The sequence below is a fragment of the Cynocephalus volans genome, chromosome 6 (assembly GCF_027409185.1).
Source record: "Cynocephalus volans isolate mCynVol1 chromosome 6, mCynVol1.pri, whole genome shotgun sequence".
Taxonomy (NCBI): Eukaryota; Metazoa; Chordata; class Mammalia; order Dermoptera; family Cynocephalidae; genus Cynocephalus; species Cynocephalus volans.
The window spans coordinates 13,389,539-13,414,536 of record NC_084465.1 but is presented as its reverse complement, the minus strand read 5'-3'; the positions used below and the strand labels follow the sequence as shown (position 1 = coordinate 13,414,536).

Genomic DNA, 24,998 nt, shown 5'->3' with positions numbered 1-24,998 from the left:
ACAATGTGAGCCTGAAACATCTGGGCCTATCAGAAGTAAAAAAAATGCTCCAAAATGGTGGGAAGTTTCTAAAAGGACAGAGAAGCAAGCTTGGAGGGTCCAAATTTTGAAGAATTAAGCTTCAAAAAATAATCATAACAATAACACAAAACCATTCAATAAAAAAGTTCAGGAGTCCATACTGATGGATGAATGACCAAATACATAGATAGACAGATGGATAGATAGATAGACAGAGAGACGAATAGATAAATGGATGGATGGAGGGATGGAGTGATGGAGGGATGAAGCATTTTTTTATATTAGAGTTGCCAACTAATAAATGTAAAAGCAATGATGGGGTTAGAACAATACGCTTGCAATGATCGTTATTAATAATTGACTCAGTCAAAACAATCGATGAATGCTAAAACTAGTGACTAGTTCCATAATGAAGAACATGATATTTATATAATAAGTTTAATGGATGCCTCAGAAATTAATTAGGGGAAAATAACAATTATATAATGGAGATATCTGAAAGGCACAATCTTTATCAAGTGATCCAAGTTATGTTCACCAGTAATTACACAAATTAATATTATGTACCTACTCATATAATACACTAAGAAGAGCACTTTTTTTTTTTTTTTTTTTTTTTGTGACCAGCCGCACCACACACTCAGCCAGTGAGTGCACCGGCCATCCCTATATCGGATCCAAACCCGGGGCAGGAGCGCTGCTGCGCTCCCAGCGCCGCACTCTCCCGAGTGCGCCATGGGGTCGGCCCAGAAGAGCACATTTTTTTGCAGCAAATAAATAATCTGAGTCAAAATATGAAGAGCATTGTATAATCCCAACATTCTACTAAGGAACTGCTGTATAATCCTTAAAATATCAATGTTTGAAAAAGCACAAAAGACATCGTAAATATTCCAGATTCAGGGAAACTAAAGAGATATGACATTAAACAATGTGTAATCTTGCATTAGGTCCTGGATGGGTGAGGGTGGAATGAGAATACTGAAGATTAGAGAAAAGAACCATGTCAATATTAAATTTTCTGAGTTGATTAATTATACTGTGGTTAGATTAGTGAATGTCTTTTTACTTGGTAAAAAAAAAATGAGGAATTGGGGGTAAATGGGCATCATGTCTACACTTTAAACCCAAAAGGTTCTTGTATATACAAAGAAAAAGAATAAGACAAGTGTGAAAGAAATGTGAGCATTTGCTGAATCTGCATTGAAGTATATTGGAGTTCTTTGCATAATTCTTGACACATTCCCATAAGTTTTAGTTTATTTCATAATAAAGTGTCTAAAAGAGAAAAGTAACAAATCTTGGCAAGCTGGAGAAGTTAAACAGAAACAAACCTAGAAACTTTCTCTGAACTCATTTTGAAATAAATAACTAATTTTCGTTGGTTTTACAGTTCTGACCTTTCTATCACACTCCAGTCCTTGACAGACTATCCTTAAGGTATGGTAGGCAACCAATCATAGGTCACAGAATTCATCCTGGTGGGATGCAAGCTCAGTGCAGATATGTAGGTGGTCTTCCTTTGGATCCTCTCCCTGTTATATATACCTTTAGCCTATTGGCAAATGGCACGATCTTGGGACTGATCTGTCTGGATAAGAGACTGTACACTCCCATGTACTTGTTTCTCTCACATCTGGCCATCATTGACATTTCCTACAATTCCAACAATGTCTCCAAGATGCTGTCAAACCTAGTGAGCCAGAAAAGAACCATCTCTTTTGTTCCATGCATAATGCAGAAATTTTTGTATTTGGGTTTTGCTGCTACTGAATGCCTGATCTTGGTTGTGATGTCCAATGACAGGTTTGTGTCCATCTGCCACCCTCTCCAGTATAGTCATCACAAGCTGGAGAGTGTGCACAGTACTGGCTGTCACTTCCTGGGCATGTGGATTCATCCTGGCCCTGATAAATGTAATTCTCCTTCTAAGGCTGCCCTTCTGTGGGCCCCAAAACATGAACCACTTTTTCTGTGAAATTCTGTCTGTCCTCAAGCTGGCCTGTGCTGACACCTGGGTAAACCAAGTGGTCCTGTTTGCTACCTCTGTGTTTGTCTTAGTCAGACCCTTTTGCTTAATGCTTGTCTCTTACATGCACATCATCTGGGTCATTCTAAAGATCCAGTCAGAGGAGGGCCACATAAAGACCTTCTTCACCTATTCCTCCCATCTCCATGTGGTTGGGCTGTTATTTCATATTGCCACCATGGTTGTTTATTTGGTCCCAGACTCTAATCAATGAGAAGAGCTTGTGAAACTGTTGTCCCTATTTTGCAGTCTCTTTAACCCAATGCTGAACTCACTCATCTACAGCCTAATGAATGCTCAGGTAAAGGACACCTTCAATAGAGCATTACATAATATGAGGTCCAAGTGAGGCATGAATGGAATGTTGGTTTAGTACGGATTTCTTTTAAAAACATGTGCTTTGCTGAAGCAAAAATTAGAAAAATTTTCTAATTACAAGAGCTCTAAAATTCTGACAAAATTACAGTTAAAAAATTATATATTGAACCCACTGACCCCCAGACTCCAAGGCATCAGATCCAAATAGGAAGCAAGACACCAGGGTGGAACGAGTGGACTGTGAAACCCCCTGCCACAATGACTCAATACCAACAGAGAGATACCAGAAATATGAAAAGCCAAGAATATATGACATCACCAAAGGAATATAATAACTCTCAAATTCCAGACACTATAGAACAGGAAGTCCTTGAAATGACAGACAAGAAATTTCCAGGAACAATTCTAAGGAAACTAAATGAGATACAAGAAGACACAATTAGACCACACAATGAAATGAGAAAAAGTATGCAGGACCCAATTAAGAAATGTACAAATAAATTGATGCCCTGAAAAAGAATGTAGCAGAGCTTGTGGAGCTGAAGGAATCATTCAACAAAATAAAAAATACAACAGAGAGCTTAACCAGCAGGCTAGAAGAAACAGAAGAGAGAATTTCTGACCTTAAATGTGGCCTGTTCAAAATAACACAGGCAGACAATAAAAAAGAAAAAAAATTAAAAATTGAAGAAAATCTAAGAGAGATAACAGACAACCTTAAGCATTCAAATTTCTGAATCATGGGTATTCCAGGAGGGGAGGAAAGGGGAAATGGCATTGAAAACATATTCAATGAAATAATAGCAGAAAACTTTCCAGGTATAGGGAAAGACACAGATCTTCTGATTCAGGAGGCTCAAAGATCCCCAAACATATTCAACCCAAAAAGGCCCTCTCCAAGACATGTTATAGTCACACTGGCAAAACTCAGAGACAGAGAGAATCTTAAAAGCTGCAAGAGAGAAGTGTCAAGCCATCTATAAGGGAGCATCTATCAGACTAACATCAGACTTTTCAATGGAAACCCTAAAAGGCAGAAAATAATGGGGTGATATATTCAAAACACTAAAAGACAAAAATTGAGAGCTAAGAATACTTTTCCCAGAAAGGCTATACTTGGGATAGCTGGGAAATGAAGGACAAATAGTATATTTCTCAGACAAACAAAAATAGCGGGAGTTCACTACTGCACGCCCAGCCTTAAAAGAAATTCTCAAAGGAGTACTGGGTCTGGTACCTGAAAAACAACCATCACTTCCATGAATACTCTAGAAAGAACAAATCCCACCAGCAAAATAAAAATGGTAACAATAAAGAGAAAAAAAGTTTATCTACCATCCCAAGAAACCCACAAACACAGAAAATCAGAAAGAAAGGAAGAAAAGATATTTAAAACATACAAACAAAAAAATAAAATGCCAGGAGTAAATCAACACCTTTCAATAATAACTCTTAATATAAAAGGATTAAATTCCCCACTCAAAAGACACAGACTGACTGATTGGATTAAAAAGATAGACCCAACAATATGCTGCCTTCAAGAGACTCACCTCACCTGTAAAGATACACATAGAATAACAGTGAAAGGATGGAAAAAGATATACCACTCTAATAGAAATGAAGAAGGAGCTGGAGTAGCTATTTTTATATCAGATAAAATAGACATTTAACAAAAAAGCATAAAAAGAGGTAAAGAAAGACACTATATAATGATAAAAGGATCTCTTCAACCAGAAGACATCAGAATCCTAAATATATGTGCACCCAGCATCAGAGCAGCAGATTTATAATGCAAAAACTATTAGATCTAAAGAAACAGATGGACACTAATGCCATAATAGTAGGAGACCAGAACACCTCACTCTCAATATTGGACCAATCATCTAGGCAAAAAATCAACAGAGAAGCACAAGATCTAAACAACATTTTAGACCAACTGGACTTGGCAGATATCTATAGTATCAAAAACCTCAGAATATTCATTCTTCTCATCAGCACATGGAACATTCTGCAGGAAAGACCACATGTTAGGGCACAAATAAACACTCAACAAATTAAAAAAATTGGAATTTTACCATGTATTTCTTCAGACCACAATGGATTAAAATTAGAAATCAATAGCAAATGAAACTCTGGAAACTATACAAACACATGGAAATTAAACAACGTTCTACTTAATGACATATGGGTCCAAGAAGGAATTAAACAGGAAATCAAAAAATTTATTGAAACTAATGAAAGTAATGGCACATCATACCAAAACCTGTGGAAAGCAGTACTAAGGGCGAAATACATCACATTAAATGTTTACTTCAGAAGAATGGAAAGATAGCAAGAAAACAACCTAACACTTCACCTTAAAGATCTAGAAAACAAGAACAATCCATTCCCAAAATTGGTAGACAGAAAGAATTAATTAAGATCAGAGCAGAACAAAATGAAATTGAAACCCCAAAAATGATACAAAAGATCAATGAAACAAAAAGTTGTCTTTTTGAAAAGATAAATAATGTTTACAAACAGCAAAACTAAAAAAAGAAGAGAGAAGACACAAATAACAATAATTAGAAATGAAAAAGGTGATATTACAACCAATAACTCAGAAATACAAAGAATCATTAGAGACTACTAAAAACAACTACATGCCAAATAATTTGAAAAACTAGAGGAAGTGGATAAATTTCTGGACACACACAAACTAACAAGACTGAGCCAAGAAGACAAAAATTCCAGAAAAAAATAACAATCAAAGAGATTGAAGCTGTTATCAGAAGTCTCCCACCAAAGAAAAACTCAGGACTGGATGGCTTCACTGCAGAATTCTACCAAACCTCCAAAGAAGAATGAATGCCAATTCCTTACAAACTATTCCAAAAAGTTGAAAGAGAGGCTATTCTCCCAAATTCATTCTATGAATCAAACCTCACCCTGATACTAAAACCAGATAAAGATAGAACTAAAAAAGAAAACTACAGGCCAATATTCTTGATGAATAGAGAGACAAAAATCCTCAATAAAATACTAGCTAACAGAATACAGCAACACATACACAAAATTACACACCATGATCAAGTGTGATTCATCCCAGGGATGCAAGGTTGGTTCAACATACACAAATCAATAAATGTGATACACCATATCAATAAAATCAAACACAAGGACCATATGATCATCTCTATAGATGCTGAAAAAGCATTTGATAAAATTCAACACACATTCATTGTAAAGATTGTCTGCAAGTTAAGTATAGATTGAAAGAATCTCAACATAATTAAAGCCATATATAAACCCACTGCCAATATCATCCTGAATGGGGAAAAGCTGAAAGCTTTTCCTTTAAGAACAGGAATTAGACAAGGATGCCTACTCTCACTACTCCTGTTCAACATGGTGTTGGAAGTGCTAGCCAGAGCAATCAGAGAAGAGAAGAAAATAAAGGACATCCAGTTTGGAGAAGATGAAGTCAAACTGTCCCTGTTTGCAGATGACATGATCCTATATATTGAACAGCCTAAAACCTCTACAAAAAAAACTCTTGGAGTTGATAAATGATTTCAGCAGAGTTGCAGGATACAAAATCAACACACAAAAATTGGTAGCATTTCTGTTCTCCAATAGTAAATATGCAGAAAGAGAAATGAAGTAAGCTTGCCCATTTACAATAGCCACCAAAAAAATAAAATACTTAGGAATGGAGTTAACCAAGGATTTGAAAAATCCCTATAATGAGAACTACAAACCACTGTTGAGAGAAATTAAAGATGACACAAGAAGATGGAAAGATATCCCATGCTCTTGGATTGGAAGAATCAACATTGTGAAAATGTCCATACTACCCAAAGTGATCTACAAATTCAACAAAATCCCAATCAAAATTCCAATGACATTTTTCTCTGAAAAGGAAAAAACTATCCAGGCATTTATATGGAATAACAAAAGATCACACATAGCCAAACAATTCTGAGCAAAAAAAAAATAAAGCTGGAGGCATAACGCTATCTGACTTTAAACTATACTACAAAACTATAATAACCAAAACAGCATGGTACTGGCATAAAAACAGACACACTCATCAATGGAATAGAATAGAGAATCCAGAAATCAACCCACACACCTACAGCCATCTGATCTTTAACAAAGGCACCAAGCCTATACACTGGGGAAGAGACTGCCTCTTCAGCAAATGGTGCTGGGAAAACTGGATATCCATATGCAGGAAAATGAAACTAGACCCATACCTTTCACCATATACTAAAATCAACTCAAAACGGATTAAAGAATTAAATATACACACTGAACCAATAAAACTTCTTAAAGAAAACATAGAAGAAACACTTCAGGAAGTAGGACTGGGCATAAATTTCATGAATACGACTGCAAAAGCATGGGCAACCAAAGGAGAAATAAATAAATGGAATTATATCAAACTAAAAAGCTTCTGAAGAGCAAAAGAAATAATTAACAGAGTGAAAAGGCAACGAACAGTTGGGAGAAAATATTTGCAAAATGTACATCTGACAAAGGATTAATATCCAGAATACACAAGGAACTTAAACAAATTTACAAGAAAGAAATAAGCAATGCAATTAAAATATGGGCATAAAAGCTAAATAGGCATTTCTCAAAGGAAGATATATGAATGGCTACCAGACACATGAAAAAATGCTCAACATCACTCAACATTCGGGAAATGCAAATCAAAACCACACTGAGATACCATCTCACCCCCATTAGGATGGCTAATATTCAAAAACTGTGAATGATAAATGCTGGCGAGGTTGTGGAGAAAAAGCAACCATCCCACATTGTTGGTGGGACTGCAAAATGGTGCAGCCTTTATGGAAAATGGATTTTTTGGACAATATTTTTTTGGACAAATGGTCTTTATGGAAAATTTCTGCTTGATTTTTACAGTAAAATGTGATAAGAATGAGATAGACTGAGAAAAGAAATCTTTTAAGCAAAGAAGAAACAGGAATTAATGATTTGGTATAATTTTCAGCCTATCTAGATTGCAAAAGATGCCAAATTTTGGAGATTCATTGTCAGGAAGCATACTCTGGAGAGAAAGCCAAAGATGTTGCGGAATATTTTTTTTAGTTCTTCACAAGAATCAAAGTTAGAAGGTTCAATTACACAGAGGGTTCTCAAGAAATTAGACATCTACTCATTTATATCCTTTGCATTCTCTGCCAATGCCAATAATAGAAATGGTAGCCAGGATAGATCAATAGAAGAGTGACTTGTCTAAAGGGGAATGTGAAAGGGACGTATGTGAGAGATCCACAGCATTTTTGAGAATGTGTCAGCAAAAACACTACCAGCTTGGGCTAAAAGGGATAAAGAAAGTAGAAAATGAAAGAAAACTATCAGACTCCCAAGATCTACTGGCAGGAAACAGCCTAATAAAAACTGCAAAGCTGCTACCTGCTACCCTTCACAGAAAGGAAGTTGGAATTAGAGGCTAGAGCAACAGAGGGTTATTCCCAGATCCTGAAACTCAGTAGAACGTACACTGCTGGATTTGAACATTTCTTGGTATGATACATTTCTTTCTCCTTCATTTTCTCTTTTCTTGAATGAGAATGTCTATAACTGGTACCCTTGGGAGTAGACAACTTGTCTTCTTGTTTTACAGGTTCACAGATGAAGTCGAATTTTGCCCTAGGATGCATCATACTCAGAATCTAACCTATACTGATTTAAATGAAGATATTTGAGACTTTTGACCACATGGTGTTTGGCAAGATTTTGTGCTTCAGTTGATGGTGTAATAAGTTGAGACTTTAGAAGACCAGGAATGAGACAAATGAGTCCGTCTTTATGAACCAGAGAATGAACTCTGGTAGACAGAATAATGTCTGCCAAAGATGTCCACTTCCCAATTTTGGAGTTTCAGTGTATGTTACTTTACATGCAAAAAGGAATTCACAGGCGTGATTAAGTAAAATATCTAGATGGTGATATTAACATGAATTATATGTGTAAGCCTGATGTAATCCCAAGGTGTTTTTTTGTTTTTTATTTTTCTTTTCTTTTCTTTTCTTTCATTTATAAGATGGAAGCAAGAGAATAGAGACAACATACTATATTCTGGCTTTGAAGATGGAGAAAGTGACCATAACCTAAAGGATGCAGGCAGCCTCTGGGAGCTGTACAGGGCAGGGAAAAATATTCTCTCCCAATTCCTTTGTTATCCAGAAAGAACACAACCCTGGGGACAGATTTTAGATTTAGACCTACAGAATTATAAGATAATAAAACTGAGTTGTTATAAACCACTATGTTTGTGGTAGTGCTGCGGTGTCAGCAGAAACAGGAAGGAGAAATAAAGATCTTCCAGGAAAAGCAAAACAGGAAATTCATCACACCTAAACTGTCCTCACAAAAAAAATGCTTAAGGGAGTGTTACAATTGCAATTAAAAGGATGATAATTACTGTCATGAAAACACATGAAAGTATAAAGCTCAGAAGTATAGGTAAATTTATAATCATAGTCAGAATACTCCAGTGATGTAATGGTGCTACTTAAATCTTTTCGTCCTCTAGTACGTAGGTTTAAAGTCAAAAATGTCAAAAACATTAACAGCTGCAATTAATGGCTAAGAAAAAAACAAAGATGAAGGTGTAAATTCAGGCCACCAAAATACAAGTTGTGGAGGTGTGGCTGCGCAGGTGTGAAAATCACAAATGTCGTCAAGTGACAGAAGATCCAAAAACAAGGACAGACACTATGGTAAGGTCAGAGGACTTGCCCTATCAAGATGGCACCATAAGAACCCTCCAGACTATTCAGGACAGTGAGCTGGCAGTGAGCACTGATCCCTTGCCACCACCCCCTCTCCCATTACAGCCACCATTCAGCCCAGACTTCTACTCAAGTGACACAAAGGAACCAGCCACAGGACCAGATCTCAAACCTGTAAGGCACTTTGTCCTGACTCCTGGAAGAACTTTTTCAGAGGGAAAAAAAAAGGACCCAGAATGGGATAAGCCAGTGTCTGACGTCAGATACATCTCTGACAGAGTGGACTGACTGTTCACTTCCAGCCTCTTCAACAAACCACCACTCACCTCCCAACTCCTGCAGAGATCCTTACAGAGTGTCAGAAGGAACCTTTAGTTCTCAGAAAGACACTGATGCAATGCTTCCCAGGACCCCTATGGATCTGTAGGCCAACGCACACAAACCCCTCAAACGTACGGTGAGAAGGTGGAGAAGTGTAACCTGAGTTATTCCTACATGAAGTCACGGGCAGGCCTGCTGAGAATTCTGGGTGTGGTGGAGCTGCTTTTGGGGGCTGGCGTCTTCGCTTGTGTCACAGCTTACATTCACAAGGACAATGAGTGGTATAACATGTTTGGATCTGCACAGCCCAACAGCATGGGAGACACTGGCAGCCTGGGAAGTATGTACGTGGGGCTATTACTACAGTGGCCCCCAGACCCCTTCTGTACTTGTGGTTGCTGTATTAGCTTGGATCACCACCACTGTTATTCCAGTTCTTGGCATGTCCATGTATTACCAGACTATTCTTCTGGATTCTAACTGGTGGCGCCTAACTGAATTTGGAATTAATGTTGCCTTGTTTATTTTGTATATGACTGCAGTCATAGTCTATGTGAATCATATCAGCCAAGATGGACTCTGCTACTACCCATTATTTAATACGCCTGTGAATTCAGTGTTCTGCCGGTTAAAAGGGGGACAGATAGCAGCAAAGATCTTCCTGTTTGTCACCATGATAGTTTATCTCATCAGTGCTTTGGTTTTCCTAAAGTTATGGAGGCATGAGGCAACTTGAAGACATGGGGATATCTGGAACAACAGGAGATAAGTGAGCCATCATTGCAACCGAAAAGGAAAATGTGTGAAATGGCCACTGGTGGTGACAGATAAAGAGACTCAGAAGCTAATTTCAAAGAATTGAGAAGAACAAAAATGTAACCTGAACTACTGAGTGGACACATCCCCCCAGGCCACATTCCTAAACCCACCATGATGCCTGACTACATGGCAAAATACCCTGTGATTCAGACGGCTGTTGAATGAGAATGCTGTAAAGCTGTGTGCCAAGACCAGTTTTCAGAGTACAAAGAACTGTCTGCAGAAGCTCAAGCCATCTTGAGGAAGTTTGATGAGCTGGATACAGTGATGAGCAGATTGTCATATCATTCAGAAAACCAACAGGAACGTGAGAGAATTTCAAGAATCCATGAAGAGTTTAAGAAAAAAACAGAATGATTCTACATTTTTGTAAAAAAACAAAAACAAAAACAAAAACACTGTTATTAATTAAAGATATTAATTAAAGAACAAACTTTCTCACATAAAGCAAAGAATTCAAGAATATGATAAAGTAATGAATTGGGATGTACAAGATTCTTCTTTTTTTTTTTTTTTTTTTTGTCTTTTTTTTTTTGTGACCGGTAAGGGGATCGCAACCCTTGGCGTGGTGTCGTCTGCACCGCGCTCAGCCAGTGAGTGCACTGGCCATTCCTATATAGGATCCGAACCCGGCAGGAGCGCTGCTGCGCCCCCAAGTGCTGCACTCTCCCGAGCGCACCACGGGGCTGGCCCTACAAGATTATTCTTAAACCTTATTTGAAACCACTTTTTCCAACAACGATTTAATAGCAAATTTACTATTTATTTACTGTCTTTTATGCTAGTCTCTATGTTTGAGAAGCAAGTGCTTCATGAATCAGCTTCCAGTTGGTTTAACCAGGACACAATGTTAAACAGTCTGATTTCATTCAGACATTTCAAAAACTAATTCAAATTTACCAAGTGCCCTCTCTAAGAAAGGAAGAAATCCTGTATTCATCTTTGCACAATTTCATATCATTAAAACATTTTGTTATTTTAGAGATCCTGTCTTTGTGGTGTGATGAGCTAGTGGACTATCAGCTCTGGTGCTGCTTTTTTCTTTTTCATTCAGGCAGATTCCTAGGATTTTTCTATGACAAATTTCTCTCCCTAAGGAAATTCCTAAGGGATTCCTAAAGGATTCTTCCTAAGGGAAAGTGGGTGACACCTTTTCAAAGGTGTCATTTCTTCCCTTGAAAGGGGTTTGAGTCCCAGATCAACATTTTCAAGCTTTGTGATCTTGGGCAAGTTGCTCCTCCCTATGCCTGCTTCCTCTTCTGTAAAATGGGGCTAATAATCATACCTACTTCATAGGGTTGTTATGAGGAATAAATGAGTTAATATTCACAAAGTGCTTAGAACAGAACCTGGCACATTATAAGAACTATATTAGTGTTTGTGAAATCTATAGAAATGTTTGTGAAAAGGTCCTTAGCAAGCAAGCCCAACCCAGTTAACCAAAAGGCTACGTGCCTCAGTTCTTTCTTTTTGGTGCTGTTAGCTCTTTCCACCTGTAGCCTTAGGTAGATGCTTCTCTGGGGTTCTGGGACCCACTGGGGCTGCACACAACCTCCCTATCTTTAATGAATATTACCATACACATGTCTCCATCTCCCCAACAGCCCAGCCTGTCCTGTATACATCAGATTGAAGGACTGTATGATGTTGCTGCCTTTTCTCCCCACTTTGGACGTCCATCCTAAGGCCCAATGAGGTTGTGCTTACTTGGAATCTCCTTTTGATTTATTGTGATGTTTCATTTTTCCAAGAATTATCTTGACTTTGGGGTTTTATTTATAAGAAATGTTTTATTTTTGTTAGTATGAACAATGGACTGCCTTAAAAAACGTAGTGTTTTTTTTTTAAATAATCATTATTAGATCCTATTCAGCAGCGTCTATATTGTAGATAATTTCCTGGTGTAGAATTACAATTTCTGCCTAATGCAAGTATAGCTGCCATTCAAACATTAATGTTCAAAGCATGTCCTAAAGTGATGAAACCAAAGAAAAGCATGTAGAAAAGCAGAAAACTAGAAAATGTTGGCCACTGAATGAACTTCCTAGTTTTTCTTTGTCAATAAAATCTTTATTAGTGTTTATTGTTTATATTTTAATTCCATGGTTCCCAGACTGTACTTAAGGCTGTGCTGTATCTGAAGTGGTAATGCCTGCGGAAGTATGAAGTGTCTTATGGTAGCCACCAACTGGAACAACTTTACTTTCTGTTTATATATTGGTACCCCATGATAACATTTCACTTAACAGGAGCAACAGTGCTTTTTTTTTTAAAAAAAAAAAAAAAAAAAAAAGGTAAAATTTTACCATTTTGGTAGATTGTCAAGAGTTAGATTTATGTCGAAATAACAGGTTAAGGAGATTTAAGTTTGTGAAACTTCACTTTACTACAATTATCATAGAGCTAGGGTGAGATCTCGCAGACCCCTCGAGCCCATTCACAAACCCTTCACATGCAGGTCTATGAGCTCGGTAACAGGAAAAAGGTCCTTAGAGATGTAGGTAAAGAAATAATAGGATTTATTTCTTGACACGAGCTCTGCTGACCAGCCATTCAGAGCTGCTGCCTCACACACTGAAGAGAACATGAAAAAAGCAACAAGCATAAAGGTAAATAGGTGCACATGCACACTAACTCTACTCCCACACAACTTGTATACAAAGGATGTGCTGCACCACACTCAGCTGAACCTGAGGCAAGGGGGCCTGACTAAACTACTCTATTTTCTTCACAACCCGCCCCTTCAGGGTCCCTCACCATACAATCTATGCATTCAGAGTCTTCTATGATGTTCCTTTAGTGAGGATAAATGACACTGACATTTATATAACCTATCGTCTGTTCACTATGCCTTAAGGCTTGTCTTTAAAGTTTGTCCTGTAGTTCTGCCCTTTTAACTATCAGTTGCATATATCCAGTTAGTAGCCATCGTTGGTGTGATTTTCCATGGGAATCCTGTAGTCATACTAATGGGAAGTTCAATGCATATTTAGAAGGCTGACACATTGATCACGTGACTCTGGTGCAGTGCCTGCAGCCCAAATACTATTGGCGAAAAGACAGAAGGGTTATTGGTACCAATAGGGGAAGTTCTTGCCCCTTTGGTAAGATAAATACCAGTTTGCCATCCTGAGAAAGGATAGTTGCAGGAACAGGTATCTTACTTGGTTTATGATAGAATACTTTATCTGCTAGTACTGTTGGATCTCTAGGTTCTATATGTAACAGTATAGGGGAACTCATAATTGGCCATAATGATAATACAAATGTTCCCTTGGGAATAGAGGGCTTAGCTGTTCCAGGCCAGGTACTTGTCACCCAAGGTGAAACTTGCAAGCTTTCCTTTAATCCTTTTCCCCAAGGCCCTATTAGAGCTACCCAGCATATATGGGGGGGCTTCTATTCTCCAAGGCCTTTCCCATTGTACTGTCTGTCCCTATTGCAAACAGAGTGGGGCTGGTAAGTGAATATTTCCATTCTTGCCATACCCCGGCTGCAAAAGCTTATCTTTAGTAGTGACTTGTAGTTGTATAGGTGCTGCAGCCCTATGCAACAGAGCTTCCACTGGAGAGGGCCCAGCCTTGTGGGGTCTCTCATTTAGAACACTGACTGTCGGCCATAACTGCAGTGTCCACCCCTTAAGGGATGGGGGTTGGGCAGATAGCCTTAGTTCCTCCTTTTTTAAAAGACCATTATACCATTCAATCATTCCTGCTGTCTGGGGATGATATGGCACATGTAACTTCCACTGAATAGACAACTGGGAGGCCTACCTCTGAACCCCATGTCCAGTAAAGTGGCCCAATATGCCTGTTCTACTTCCTCAGTCCAATCCCAGAGGGCTCCTTTCTCTGCTAATGCATATAGTGGGCATGCCATTTGGGCCATATGGAGTACAAAAGCTCTCCAATACCCCATAAGTCCCAAATATGTCTGTAGCTGAACTATAGTTGTGGGTCTAGGATATGCCTGTGTCTTGTCTTTAATAGCTTCTGGGATGACTCTCGTCTTACCCAACCAGACCACTCCTAGGAATTTGACTGACAGCCTGGGTCCTTGCACCTTGGCTGTGTTCATGGCCCACCCACATTTTTCCAAATGACTTAGCAGCATTGGAGCTGCCTGGGTTAAATCTGCAAGAGAATCAGAGGTTAATAACACATCATCAATGTAGTGAAACATTGTAACTATGCTGGGCCTAGTCCACCTGTTTAGGTCCCCAGCCACCAAACCATGACAGATGGTTAGGCTATGCAGATAACCTTAGGGCAATACTTGAAAGGTCCACTGCCTCCCTTCCCAGGTGAAGGCAAAGCAATCTTGTCTATCAGCTTAGATTGGAATAGAGAAAAAAGCATTTACAAGGTCCGATACATAACGATAAGTTCCCAACTGAGTCACCAGCTCATCCATCAAGTCATGAACTGAAGGCATGGCTGCATGCAAAGGAAGCACTACTTTGTTTAGTTCTCAATAATCTACAGTCATTCTCCAGGTATCATCAGGTTTTTTCACTGGCCATACTTAAGCATTAAATGGGCTATGAGCTAGATGAATAATGCCAACTTTTCTAACTCCAATATAGTGGCACCTATCTCTGCATGTCCTCCCAGTAGGTGATACTGCTTTACATTAACTACATGTCTTGGCTTGGTAACACCTGTGGGTCATGTTTAGCATATCCCTGTAACACAGGCTTTACTGTCTGTATTTGCAGCTGAAACTCTCCAACTATTGTTTGCAGGTGAAAACCATAAAGTACATCCATACCCATGATGTATTCAGCCACAGGGGATATATATATATTATATATATATATATATATTACAAGGAGGTAATTGCCCTATGCCCAGTGGCAATTATACAGCTTTGACCTCAATAGTATGTCATCCCTAGCCATCTATACAAACTGTGGCCCATGGAATCTTATCTGGATTGTCATATATAAGGCTACATTCTGCACCTGTATCCACCAATGCCAAAACACACTGCACATTTGTCCTTGACCAATATATTGCCAATTCAACATGAGGCCTCTGGTCCTCACCTGCCCACAAAAGACAAGTACCTTGGCCTTCTCCCTAATTGAAATAGAACATTTCATCCACCTCCTTGGGAGCACCCAAACAATCCTTTAAATCCACTGAGTGTACCTTGCTACCTCTTTCTGGACGTTTGGTGAAACATCCTATTCAGGGCACAATTGCTGCCACAAGGCAAACAGGACCACATTTGGCTACTGGTCAGTTTTCTTTTTATCAACCCCTACTGCAAGCAAGTCAAGCCACGTCTGCTTATAGCTAGTCTTGCTTGGTCCCTTTGGGATAAAATCCTGAGCATTTCTTGGGGGTTTGGTCTTAGCCAACTTTCGGACCCATTTTGGTTGTCTTTTCTCCTCTACTTCACCCAAGCTGGCTATCATGGTCATTACCTCATGTATAGGATGACCAATATATGGGGCGAGTATGGCCATCAGAGACCCAAAGGACGTTAACAGGGCATTTTGCAGCACCATGTCTCTCATGCTGCCTGTAAATTTTTATCATCCAGGCCACAAGTGTTCACATTAAACATGGACTACCACATCCCCAGCTCCCAAATGATTTGGACCAACTCAGCCTAGATTTCCCATTTACTCACAGTCTTGGGAAGTTCTCCAGCATTTGCCCACATGGCTTGGGCAGCTGCATTCACCCATTCCGTTACAGAGTGATTACCTGGCCCTTGTGTATATCTGTGGCTATTCTGTAGCCACTGCCTCAGAGACAGGTGCATGGTGATGGGAGCCAATTTTTCCATCTCCTCGCCACAGCATACCACACTATCCACCCCTAGTTCCCATAACCATAGCAGCCAAGCAGCCAGCAGCTCCACCTGTTTCTGCCAAAACTGTCTCCCCAAGTCAATTAATTCAACCTGGGTATATGGGACATACGTGGTAAATTGGGTCACCTGTGGATTGCCCATTGGTTGTCCACCTGGTCCCATAGGCTGCTCGCATTTCACTTTCTGATGCACAACAGGTCATGCCTGGAGATGCAAGTCTCCCCCAACTCACCACTGGATTTGTGGTTGTTGTCCCTGGTGTGCGAGGCAGGGGTGGTCAGTCACTGCACATCATCCTCCAGAACATTTATCCACACTTCAAACAACTCTGCTTTCTGCTTCAGATCTCAATCAGCTTGCCATATAGTGAGCAGTAACGAGGCTCCAGTCAGCAGAAAAGTGTCCACTGGGCACAACATGATCAAGGACAGCCACACTTCATCCCCCTTCCAAGGGGTTCTCCATTGTAGTGCCTGGTCTGTGCTGACTTGCAGTACAGTGAGCAAAAACCAGATCCCAGTCAACAGGAAAGTGGCCATAGAACACAACATATTCAAAAGTAGCCACATTTCATCCTTCTCCCAAGGGCTTTTGGGTCCCGTACCTGCTCAGAATCCTGCTCCAACTACACCTATTGTAGAGCTAGGGTTAGGCCTCACAGACCCCTCGAGCCTGTTCACAAACCATTCACATGCAGGTCTACAAGCTAAGTAACAGGAAAAAGGTCCTTGGGGACATGGGTAAAGAAATAATAGGCTTTATTTCTTGACACGAGCTCTGCTGACCAGCCATTCAGAGCTGCTGCCTCACACACTGAACAGCACATGAAAAAAGCAACAAGCAAAAAGATACATGGGTTCACATGCACACTAACTCTACTCCCACACAACTTGTTTACAAAGGATGTGCTGCACCACACCCAGCCAGACCTGAGGCAAGGGGTCCTGACTAAACTACTCTGTTTTCCACACAATTTTAAATGTTAATCTTTGAAAACCAATGCTGTAACACTGACTTTTTAAAATTTTTTATGGCAATACTTGGGTGTATCAAAATTTCAGTTACCTGTTGTTTTGTGTATTCCCTTTAATGTTTGCTTTTCTAGTATTACTGTGTTCACTGGGTATGTTCTTGGAAATATTTTGGTTAAAGAAAATAAACTGGAAACAAAATACAAATTGTGGGGAGATGAAATGTCAAAAGTATTTGTACACAAAGTTAAGATTATCAGTTTAAAATAGTCTATTATAACTATGAGGCTCTTTATGGTAGTCCCATAGTAATCACAAAGAAAGAAATTGCATTATGCACACAAAAGACAAAGAGAAAGAAAACGAAGCTCACCACCACAGAGGTAAATAACAAGACAGGAAGAAAGGGACAAAGGATTGACAAAACATTCTGAAAACAATAAACAAAATGGCAGGAGTAAAACCATACCTAATAAATGTTGAAGACAAAAGGATTAAACTTTTCAATTAAAAGATACAGAGTGGCTGAGTATACAGGAAAACAAACAAAAAATAAAAATAAAAAAACAAGACCCAACTATATAACATGGAAAATGTTAACACCCTACTTTTAACAATGGACAGATCTTCTAGACAAAAAGTAACAAAGAACCATAGGACCTAAACTACACCACAGACCAAATAAACCTAACAGACATTTACAGAACATTCCATGCAAATACTACAGAATACATGGCCTTCTCAATGGCACATGAAAGAGTCTCCAGAATAGATCATATGTTGGATCACAAAATAAGTCCTGACGAATTTAAGAAGGTAGAGATAATATCAAGTATCTTTTTGGACAACAGTAGTACAAAACTAGAAATCAACAATAAGAAATACTCCAGGAATCTTAAAAATACGTGGAAATTCAACAACATGCCTCCAAATAACCAGAGAGAATAAATAAATTAAAAGGGAACTTTAAAAGTTTCTTGAGACAGTTGGCAATGGAAACACATCATCATACTAACACCTATGGGACCCAGAAAAGAGGTTCTAAGAGAGAAGTTCATAGCTATAAACACCTACACCAAAAAAATTATTATATTATTACTTTTAATAAACAACCTGACCATGCACTTCAAGGAGCTGAAAAAACAAAACCAAACTAAAACCAAACTTGGTAGAGTAAAAGAAAAAATAAAACACAGAGTAGAGATAAATAAAATACAAACAAAAACATAACGAAAAAGATCCGCAAAACCAAGAGTTATTTTTTGAAAAGATAAACAAAATCAACAAACTTTTGTCTAGACTAACCAAGATTGAAAAAGATCCAAATAAATAAAATAAAATCTGAGGTGAAATAGAAGACATTGCAACTGATATCACGTAAATGCAAAGGATCATAAAAGAATATTATGAACAAATATACACCAACAAATTTGAGAACATAGGAAAAATGGTTAAATTCCAGGACACACACAACCAACCAAGATTTAATTATGAAGAAATAGAAAATATGAAGAGAGGGATGACAAGTGAGGTCTGAATCACTAATCAATAGTCTTCTAACGAAGAAAAATGAGGACAGAATGATTCCATTGCTGAATTCTACCAAACATTTTAAGAAGAACTAATACCAATTCTCCTCAAAATGTTTCAAAAAAAAATTAAAGAAGAGGGACTACTTCCAAACTGATCATGAGACCAGCCTTATCCTGATTCCAAAACCAGACAAGGACACCACAAATAAAAAAACTATAGCAAATATCACTGATGAAGATAGATGCACAAACTCACAAGACACTAGCAAATCAAATTTAATACCACATCAACATTACCATTTGCAGCAACAAGGATGGACTTAGAGAAGGTTATATTAAGTGAAATAAGCCAGGCACAGAAAGAGAAATACCACATGTTCTCACTTATTTGTGGGAGATAAAAATAAATAAATATAAATATAGAAACAAATAAATGGCGGTGGGGAGAAGAAGACACAACAATCACAACAACTCCTTGAACTTGTTTAGAAAAGTGAACAGATATGATGTTGATGAGCAGGAGAGGGAGAGGAAGGGGAGGAAAGGAGGAATTGGTAAAAGGACATGAAAAACAACTACACTGTATATTGAAAAATTAAAATAAAAAAATAGATCATTATAATAAAGCAGAATCAATGATAAGGATGCAGGAATGATTCAGCATACACAAATGAATAAATGTGATACACAACATTAACATAAAAAACTATATGATCATTTCAAAAGACACTCAAGAGGCATTTGAGAAAAATTAATATTTCTTCATGATAAAAACTTTTAACCAAGTAGGTATAGAAGGTACATACCTCAATGCAATAAAAGCCATATATGACAAACTAACAGCTAACATATAGAACATGGAAAAGCTGAAACTTTTTCCTCTAAGAATAGGAACAAGAGAAGAATGCTTACTTCTACCAGTCCTATACAACATAGTGCTGAAAATCCTAGCCAGAGCAATTTGGCAAGAGAAAGAAATAAAAATCATCCAAATCAGAAAGGAGAAAGTCAAATTTGCCCTGTTTGCAGAAAACATGACTTTATATGAGGAAAATCCTAAAGACTGCAACTAATAAGCACATTTAATAAAGTTGCAGTATACAGAATCATACAAAAATCAGTAATGTTTTTATATGTTGATAGCAAACTATATAAAGAAAATCAAGAAAACAATTCCATTTACAATAGTAACAAAAATATAAAATAAAATACCTAGGAACAAACGTAACCAATGAGGTGTAAGATCTCTACACTAAAAAGTATAAAATACTAATGATAATTTGAAGATACAAATAAATGAAAAGATACGGCATGTTTATGGATTGAAAGAATTAATATTGTTAAAATGGCCACATTATCCAAAGCAGTCTACAGATTTAATGCAATCCTATCAAAATATCAATGACATTCATCACAGAAATAGAAAAAAAAAATCTTAAATGCATATGAAATCATAAAAAAAACTAAATAGCCAAGGAAATCCTGATCAAAAAGAATAAAGCTGGAGGCATCATGCTACCAGATCTCAAAATATGCTACAAACCTCTAATACAAATCTTTCCATGAACATTTTGAAGCACCTTTGTATATTATATAATAGCTAGAAGACAGGTTTTTGAACATTTTCATGATAAAGAAATGATAAATGCATGAGGAAATGGATATGCTAAATGACCATGATTGGATCATTATACAGCATATATATGTATTGAAATATAAAATTATCCCCTATAAATATGTACAATTGCAGTGTGTCAATTAAAATAAATAAATAAATAAATAAAAATTTTATAAAGACTGAAGTCCATAATAAAGAGAATACTTTCAAAAATAAAAAAGGATACTTTAGCTGACAACTGTACAAACCAGCCTTTAATAACTTTAACATAATTAGCATAATAAATATTGCTCAATCTTGTTTCACAAATGAAAAGAACTCTTTGTCACTATAAAATGTAGATGATGATGGTCAAATCAAAGTTGTCTCATACCTCTTGGTGTTATCCTAAGCCATATTAAATTCATTCAAACCTTGATAGTATTTGTATAAAAAATTTACCCTAGAACCTCAGTAGGTGACCCAATCTTGCCATATTGGTAATTATTATAACCCATGAATATATTGTGCCCCAGTATCCACAGTTTCACTTTCCATGGTCTCAGTTATACACAGTCCATTGTAGTCCAAAAATTTTACAGAGCAATAAACACTTTGAGAGAGAAAGAGAGACATAGACACATTCACATAACTTTCATTGCAGTATATTGTAAAACTTGTTCAATTTTCTTAATAGATATTGTTGGTAATCTCTTACTGTGGCTAATTTGTAAATTAAACTTTATCATACGTATGTATGTATAGGAAAAAACAGAGTGTGTATAGAGTTCAGAAATATCCACAACTTCAGACATCCACTGTGGGTCTTGCAATGTATCCCACAAAGAAAACAAGGGAGGATTTCTGTAAATGTAAAATTATAGATCTGCTTAAGACCCCTGCTTCCAGGAACATCAAAAATTTTCAAGTGGGATTTCATTCACTTGATTATAACATACAGCTTGAAATATATTTTTAATTGTTTATATTCTGGACAGACTAAAGCTTTCCACAATTTTTTCTCCTTTATTCCTGAATTACTTCAAATGGCAATTCAGAGTTTCTCAGTCAATTATTTCATTGTCCTTACAATCAGTGAGCTAGAAACACATCACTCTGCATATTGTCTATTAAAGTTCGAATTTTCACAGGAAGTTTTCTCTCTTAATAATTATTTTAATCTAGCATTTTCAGCTACCACATAGGTCCAATTTGATAAGTCAGATTAATGTGTTGATGTCACTTTATGACATTTAAAATAACCATCTTATCACCATATACTAATATTTCTGATTCTTTAAAAAGATGTCATTATTTTAAACTAAACATTAAATATTCTTATTTACCTATCCCATGTACTAACATGGCTACTCAACCTAAGAGAATATTCATATCCATGAAATATGCTCCCATTTCCATCAGAATATAAATAATTCTCTTTCATAAATAAAGCCTCTTCATGGGAAATTTTTCTCATTTTTATTGCATAGGCAAATCACAATTTGTAAGGAGAAAAATCACAACCAAAATTATACATTCATTCACATGGTCCTCTTTTTCTGCAGTGCTCTGTAGAAGGCGCCCTTCACCTGATCATTCCTCAGACTGTAGATGAGTGGGTTCAGCAATGGGTTGAAGAGGCTATAAAATAGGGTGAGGATTTTCAGCTGCTCCTGTCGCTGACTCTTGTCTGGGACCAAGTAAATCACCATGGCTATGCCAAAGTAGAGCCCAACCACACAGAGATGGGAGGAGCAGGTGGAAAAGGCTTTCTTGCCGCCCTCCTTTGACTGGATCTTCAGGATGGCCCAGAGGATGCGCATGTAGGAGATGATTATCAAGGAAAGGGGCCCAACTAAGACAAACAAACCACCAGCAAAGAGAAAAATTTCATTGGTCTTGGTGTCAGCACAGGCCAATTTAAGGACAGATAGTATTTCACAGTAGAAGTGGTTTACTTCCTGAGGTCCACAGAAGGGCAACCTAAGAAAGAGAATTAGATTTACTATGGCCACGGAAAGTCCACATGCCCAGGAAATGACAGCCAGGACCGTGCACACTCTCCAGTTCATGATGGCAGTGTATTGAAGAGGATGGCAGATCGCCACAAACCTGTCATAGGACATCACCACCAAAATCATGCACTCTGTAATAGCAAAAGTGAAACTCAAATTCATCTGAATAAAGCAGGAGACAAAGGAGATAGTTTTTTTGTGTTTCACTAGGTTTTCCAACATGCTGGGTAAGATGCTGGAGGCATAGGAAATGTCAATTATGGCCAGGTGTGAAAGGAAGAAGTACATGGGGGTGTGCAGTCTGGGGTCCAGGTAGATGAGTCCCAAGATCATGCCATTTGCCATCAGGCTGAAGACATACAACAGGGAGAAGACCCAGAAGAGGAGCACCTCCATCTCTGCACTGAGCTGGAATCCCAAGAGGATGAGCTCTGTGATCCATGACTGGTTGCCTCTCATTCCTTAATGACAATGTGGAAAGGTCCAAAGTGTGATGAAAATGTCAGAGTTTGAGAATTAAGGAACTTGGAGCTAACTATCTCAAAATGAGCTCAAAGGAAGCTTTTATACATTCTTCTACTTGACTGACCTTTTTATTTTTCAATGTTTCTTTGTCTGATTTTAATTTTTTTTTTTTTTTTTTTTTTTTGTCTTTGTCGTGACCGGCACTCAGCCAGTGAGTGCACCGGCCATTCCTATATAGGATCCGAACCCGCGGCGGGAGCGTCGCCGCACTCCCAGTGCTGCACTCTCCCGAGTGCGCCACAGGCTCGGCCCTGATTTTAAATTTTGATGTTAAATAATTCAAACTTTCAGATAAATATTCAGAATTATAAACAATACTCCTACATATACTTCACCCCAATTTAACAATTATTAATATTTTTTATATTTGCTTATTCTATTTTCTCCTATTAATTTGTATTTTATATATATATACTTTTTCTGGGTCATTTAATTAATTCTGATGTGCATCCATGATACCAATTTACCCCTAACTTTTTAATTTTATCTAAGGCAAAAGTTATTCACTGGTCTAACCATAGTACCATTACAAAAATCAGGAAATGCAGTATGGACATGATACTCGCTTCTAAGTACAGCATTTTCTGTTCTTTTGGTCCAAAATGCAAGGCAGGATGACATAATCTGTTTAATCTGTTCTAATATGGGATCACTACCCACCCTTTGTCTGCCTGTCTAGACATTGATTTTGTTTGTTTGTTTGTCTGTTTGTTTGTTTGTTTCAAATATTCATGAGATACAAAGCTGATTCTTCCTCCTCCTGCCCATGATGTGGGAGCCAGATTCATACTGGGGCATGTCCATTATCAGAAATTATTTTGTACCCTTTGTCCCCTTCCAATTATCCTTCAACCCCCCTCCCTTTCCTCTCTCCCCTCAATTCCAATTTGTAGCCCCAGGAATGTTCCCTCCCTCTGTTGGATCATGGGACAACTGTGGTCTTTCTTCCCTGCCTTCCTTTCTCTCTGAGCTCCCACATATGAGTGAGCACATGCAGTATTTATCACTCTGTGCTTTGTTGTTTCACTCAACATAAGTTTCTCCAGGTTCATCCACATTCTTGCAAATGGGAGTATTTCATTCTTTGCTATGGCAGACTAGTATTTCATAGTGTATATATACCACAGTTTCCTTATCCAATTATCCATCGATGGACACTTAGGTTGGTTCCATATCTTGGCTATTGTAAACAGAGCTGCAGTAAACATGGGAGTGCAGGTATCTCTTCAACATGATGATTTCCATTCCTCTGGATATATACCCAGCAAAGGGATTGCTGGATCATATGGAAAATCTGTCTGTAGTTGTTTGAGAAACCTCTAAATTGTTTTCCAAAGTGGTTGTACTAATTTACAGTCCCACCAACAGTGCAGGGGTGTTCCCTTCTCTCCAAACCCTCACCAGCATTTGTTATTCACTGTCTTTTTGATCATAGCCAGTCTAACTGGGGTGAGATGGTATCTCAATGTGGTTTTAATTTGCACTTCCCTGATGACTAGTGATGTTGAGCATTTTTTCATATAGATGTTGACCATTTGTATGTCTTCATTTGAAAAATGTCTATTCAGCTTCTTTGCCATCTTTTAATTGGGTCATTTATTTTTTTACTGTATAAATGCTTGAGTTCTACGTATATTCTGGATATTAGTCCCTTGTCGGATGCATAGTTGGCAAAAATTTTCTCCCACTCTGTAGGTTGTCTTTTCACTCTGTTGATTTTTTCTTTTGCTGTGAAGAAACTTTTTAGTTTGATTAAGTCCCATTTGTTTATTTTTTCTTTTGCTGCTTGTGCTTTTGGGCTCATGTTCATAAAGCCTGTGCCCTGACCTAACTGCTGAAGTGTTTCACCTATATTTTCCCTTAGTAATTTAAAAGTTTCGGATCTTAGACCTAGGTCTTTAATCCATTTTGACTTGATGTTAGTGTATGGTGAGAGATGCATATCTAGTTTCATTCTTCTATGTATGGATATCCAGTTTTCCCAGCACCACTTGTTGAAGAGGCAATCTTTTCCCCAATGTAAATTTTTGTTGCCTTTGTCTAATATCAGATGGCTATAAGCCTGAGGAGTGATTTCTGGGTTCTCTATTCTACTCCACTGGTCTGAATGTCTATTTTTATACCAGTACCATTCAAAAAATTAGGTATAGCAGGAAAATATCTTAACACAATAAAAGCCATTTATGACAAGCCCACCACCAGTATTACTCTGAATGGGGAAAAATTGAAGGCCTTCCTCTTTTTTTTTTTTTTCCAAGATGGCGGCTGCTGCGGC

At 37.9% G+C, this 24,998-nt stretch overlaps 1 protein-coding gene and 2 pseudogenes across 1 annotated transcript; 2 read left to right on the top strand and 1 right to left on the bottom strand.

Moving 5' to 3' along the window:
* Positions 1-952: 952 nt before the first annotated feature.
* On the top strand, positions 953-2,399 carry LOC134380829 (olfactory receptor 2A2-like; annotated as a pseudogene).
* A 6,660-nt stretch (positions 2,400-9,059) lies between these two features.
* Positions 9,060-10,630, top strand: LOC134381159 (MARVEL domain-containing protein 2-like; annotated as a pseudogene).
* Positions 10,631-21,724: 11,094 nt separating this feature from the next.
* On the bottom strand, positions 21,725-22,657 carry LOC134379994 (olfactory receptor 2A2-like). The gene has a single exon (XM_063099455.1). The coding sequence runs from the start codon at positions 22,655-22,657 to the stop codon at positions 21,725-21,727; it is 933 nt and encodes a 310-aa protein (XP_062955525.1).
* Positions 22,658-24,998: the final 2,341 nt, after the last annotated feature.

Coding starts and splice junctions, on each gene's coding strand:
- LOC134379994 (XM_063099455.1), bottom strand. CDS start 22,657: ATGAGAGGCAACCAGTCATGGATCACAGAGCTCATCCTCTTGGGATTC.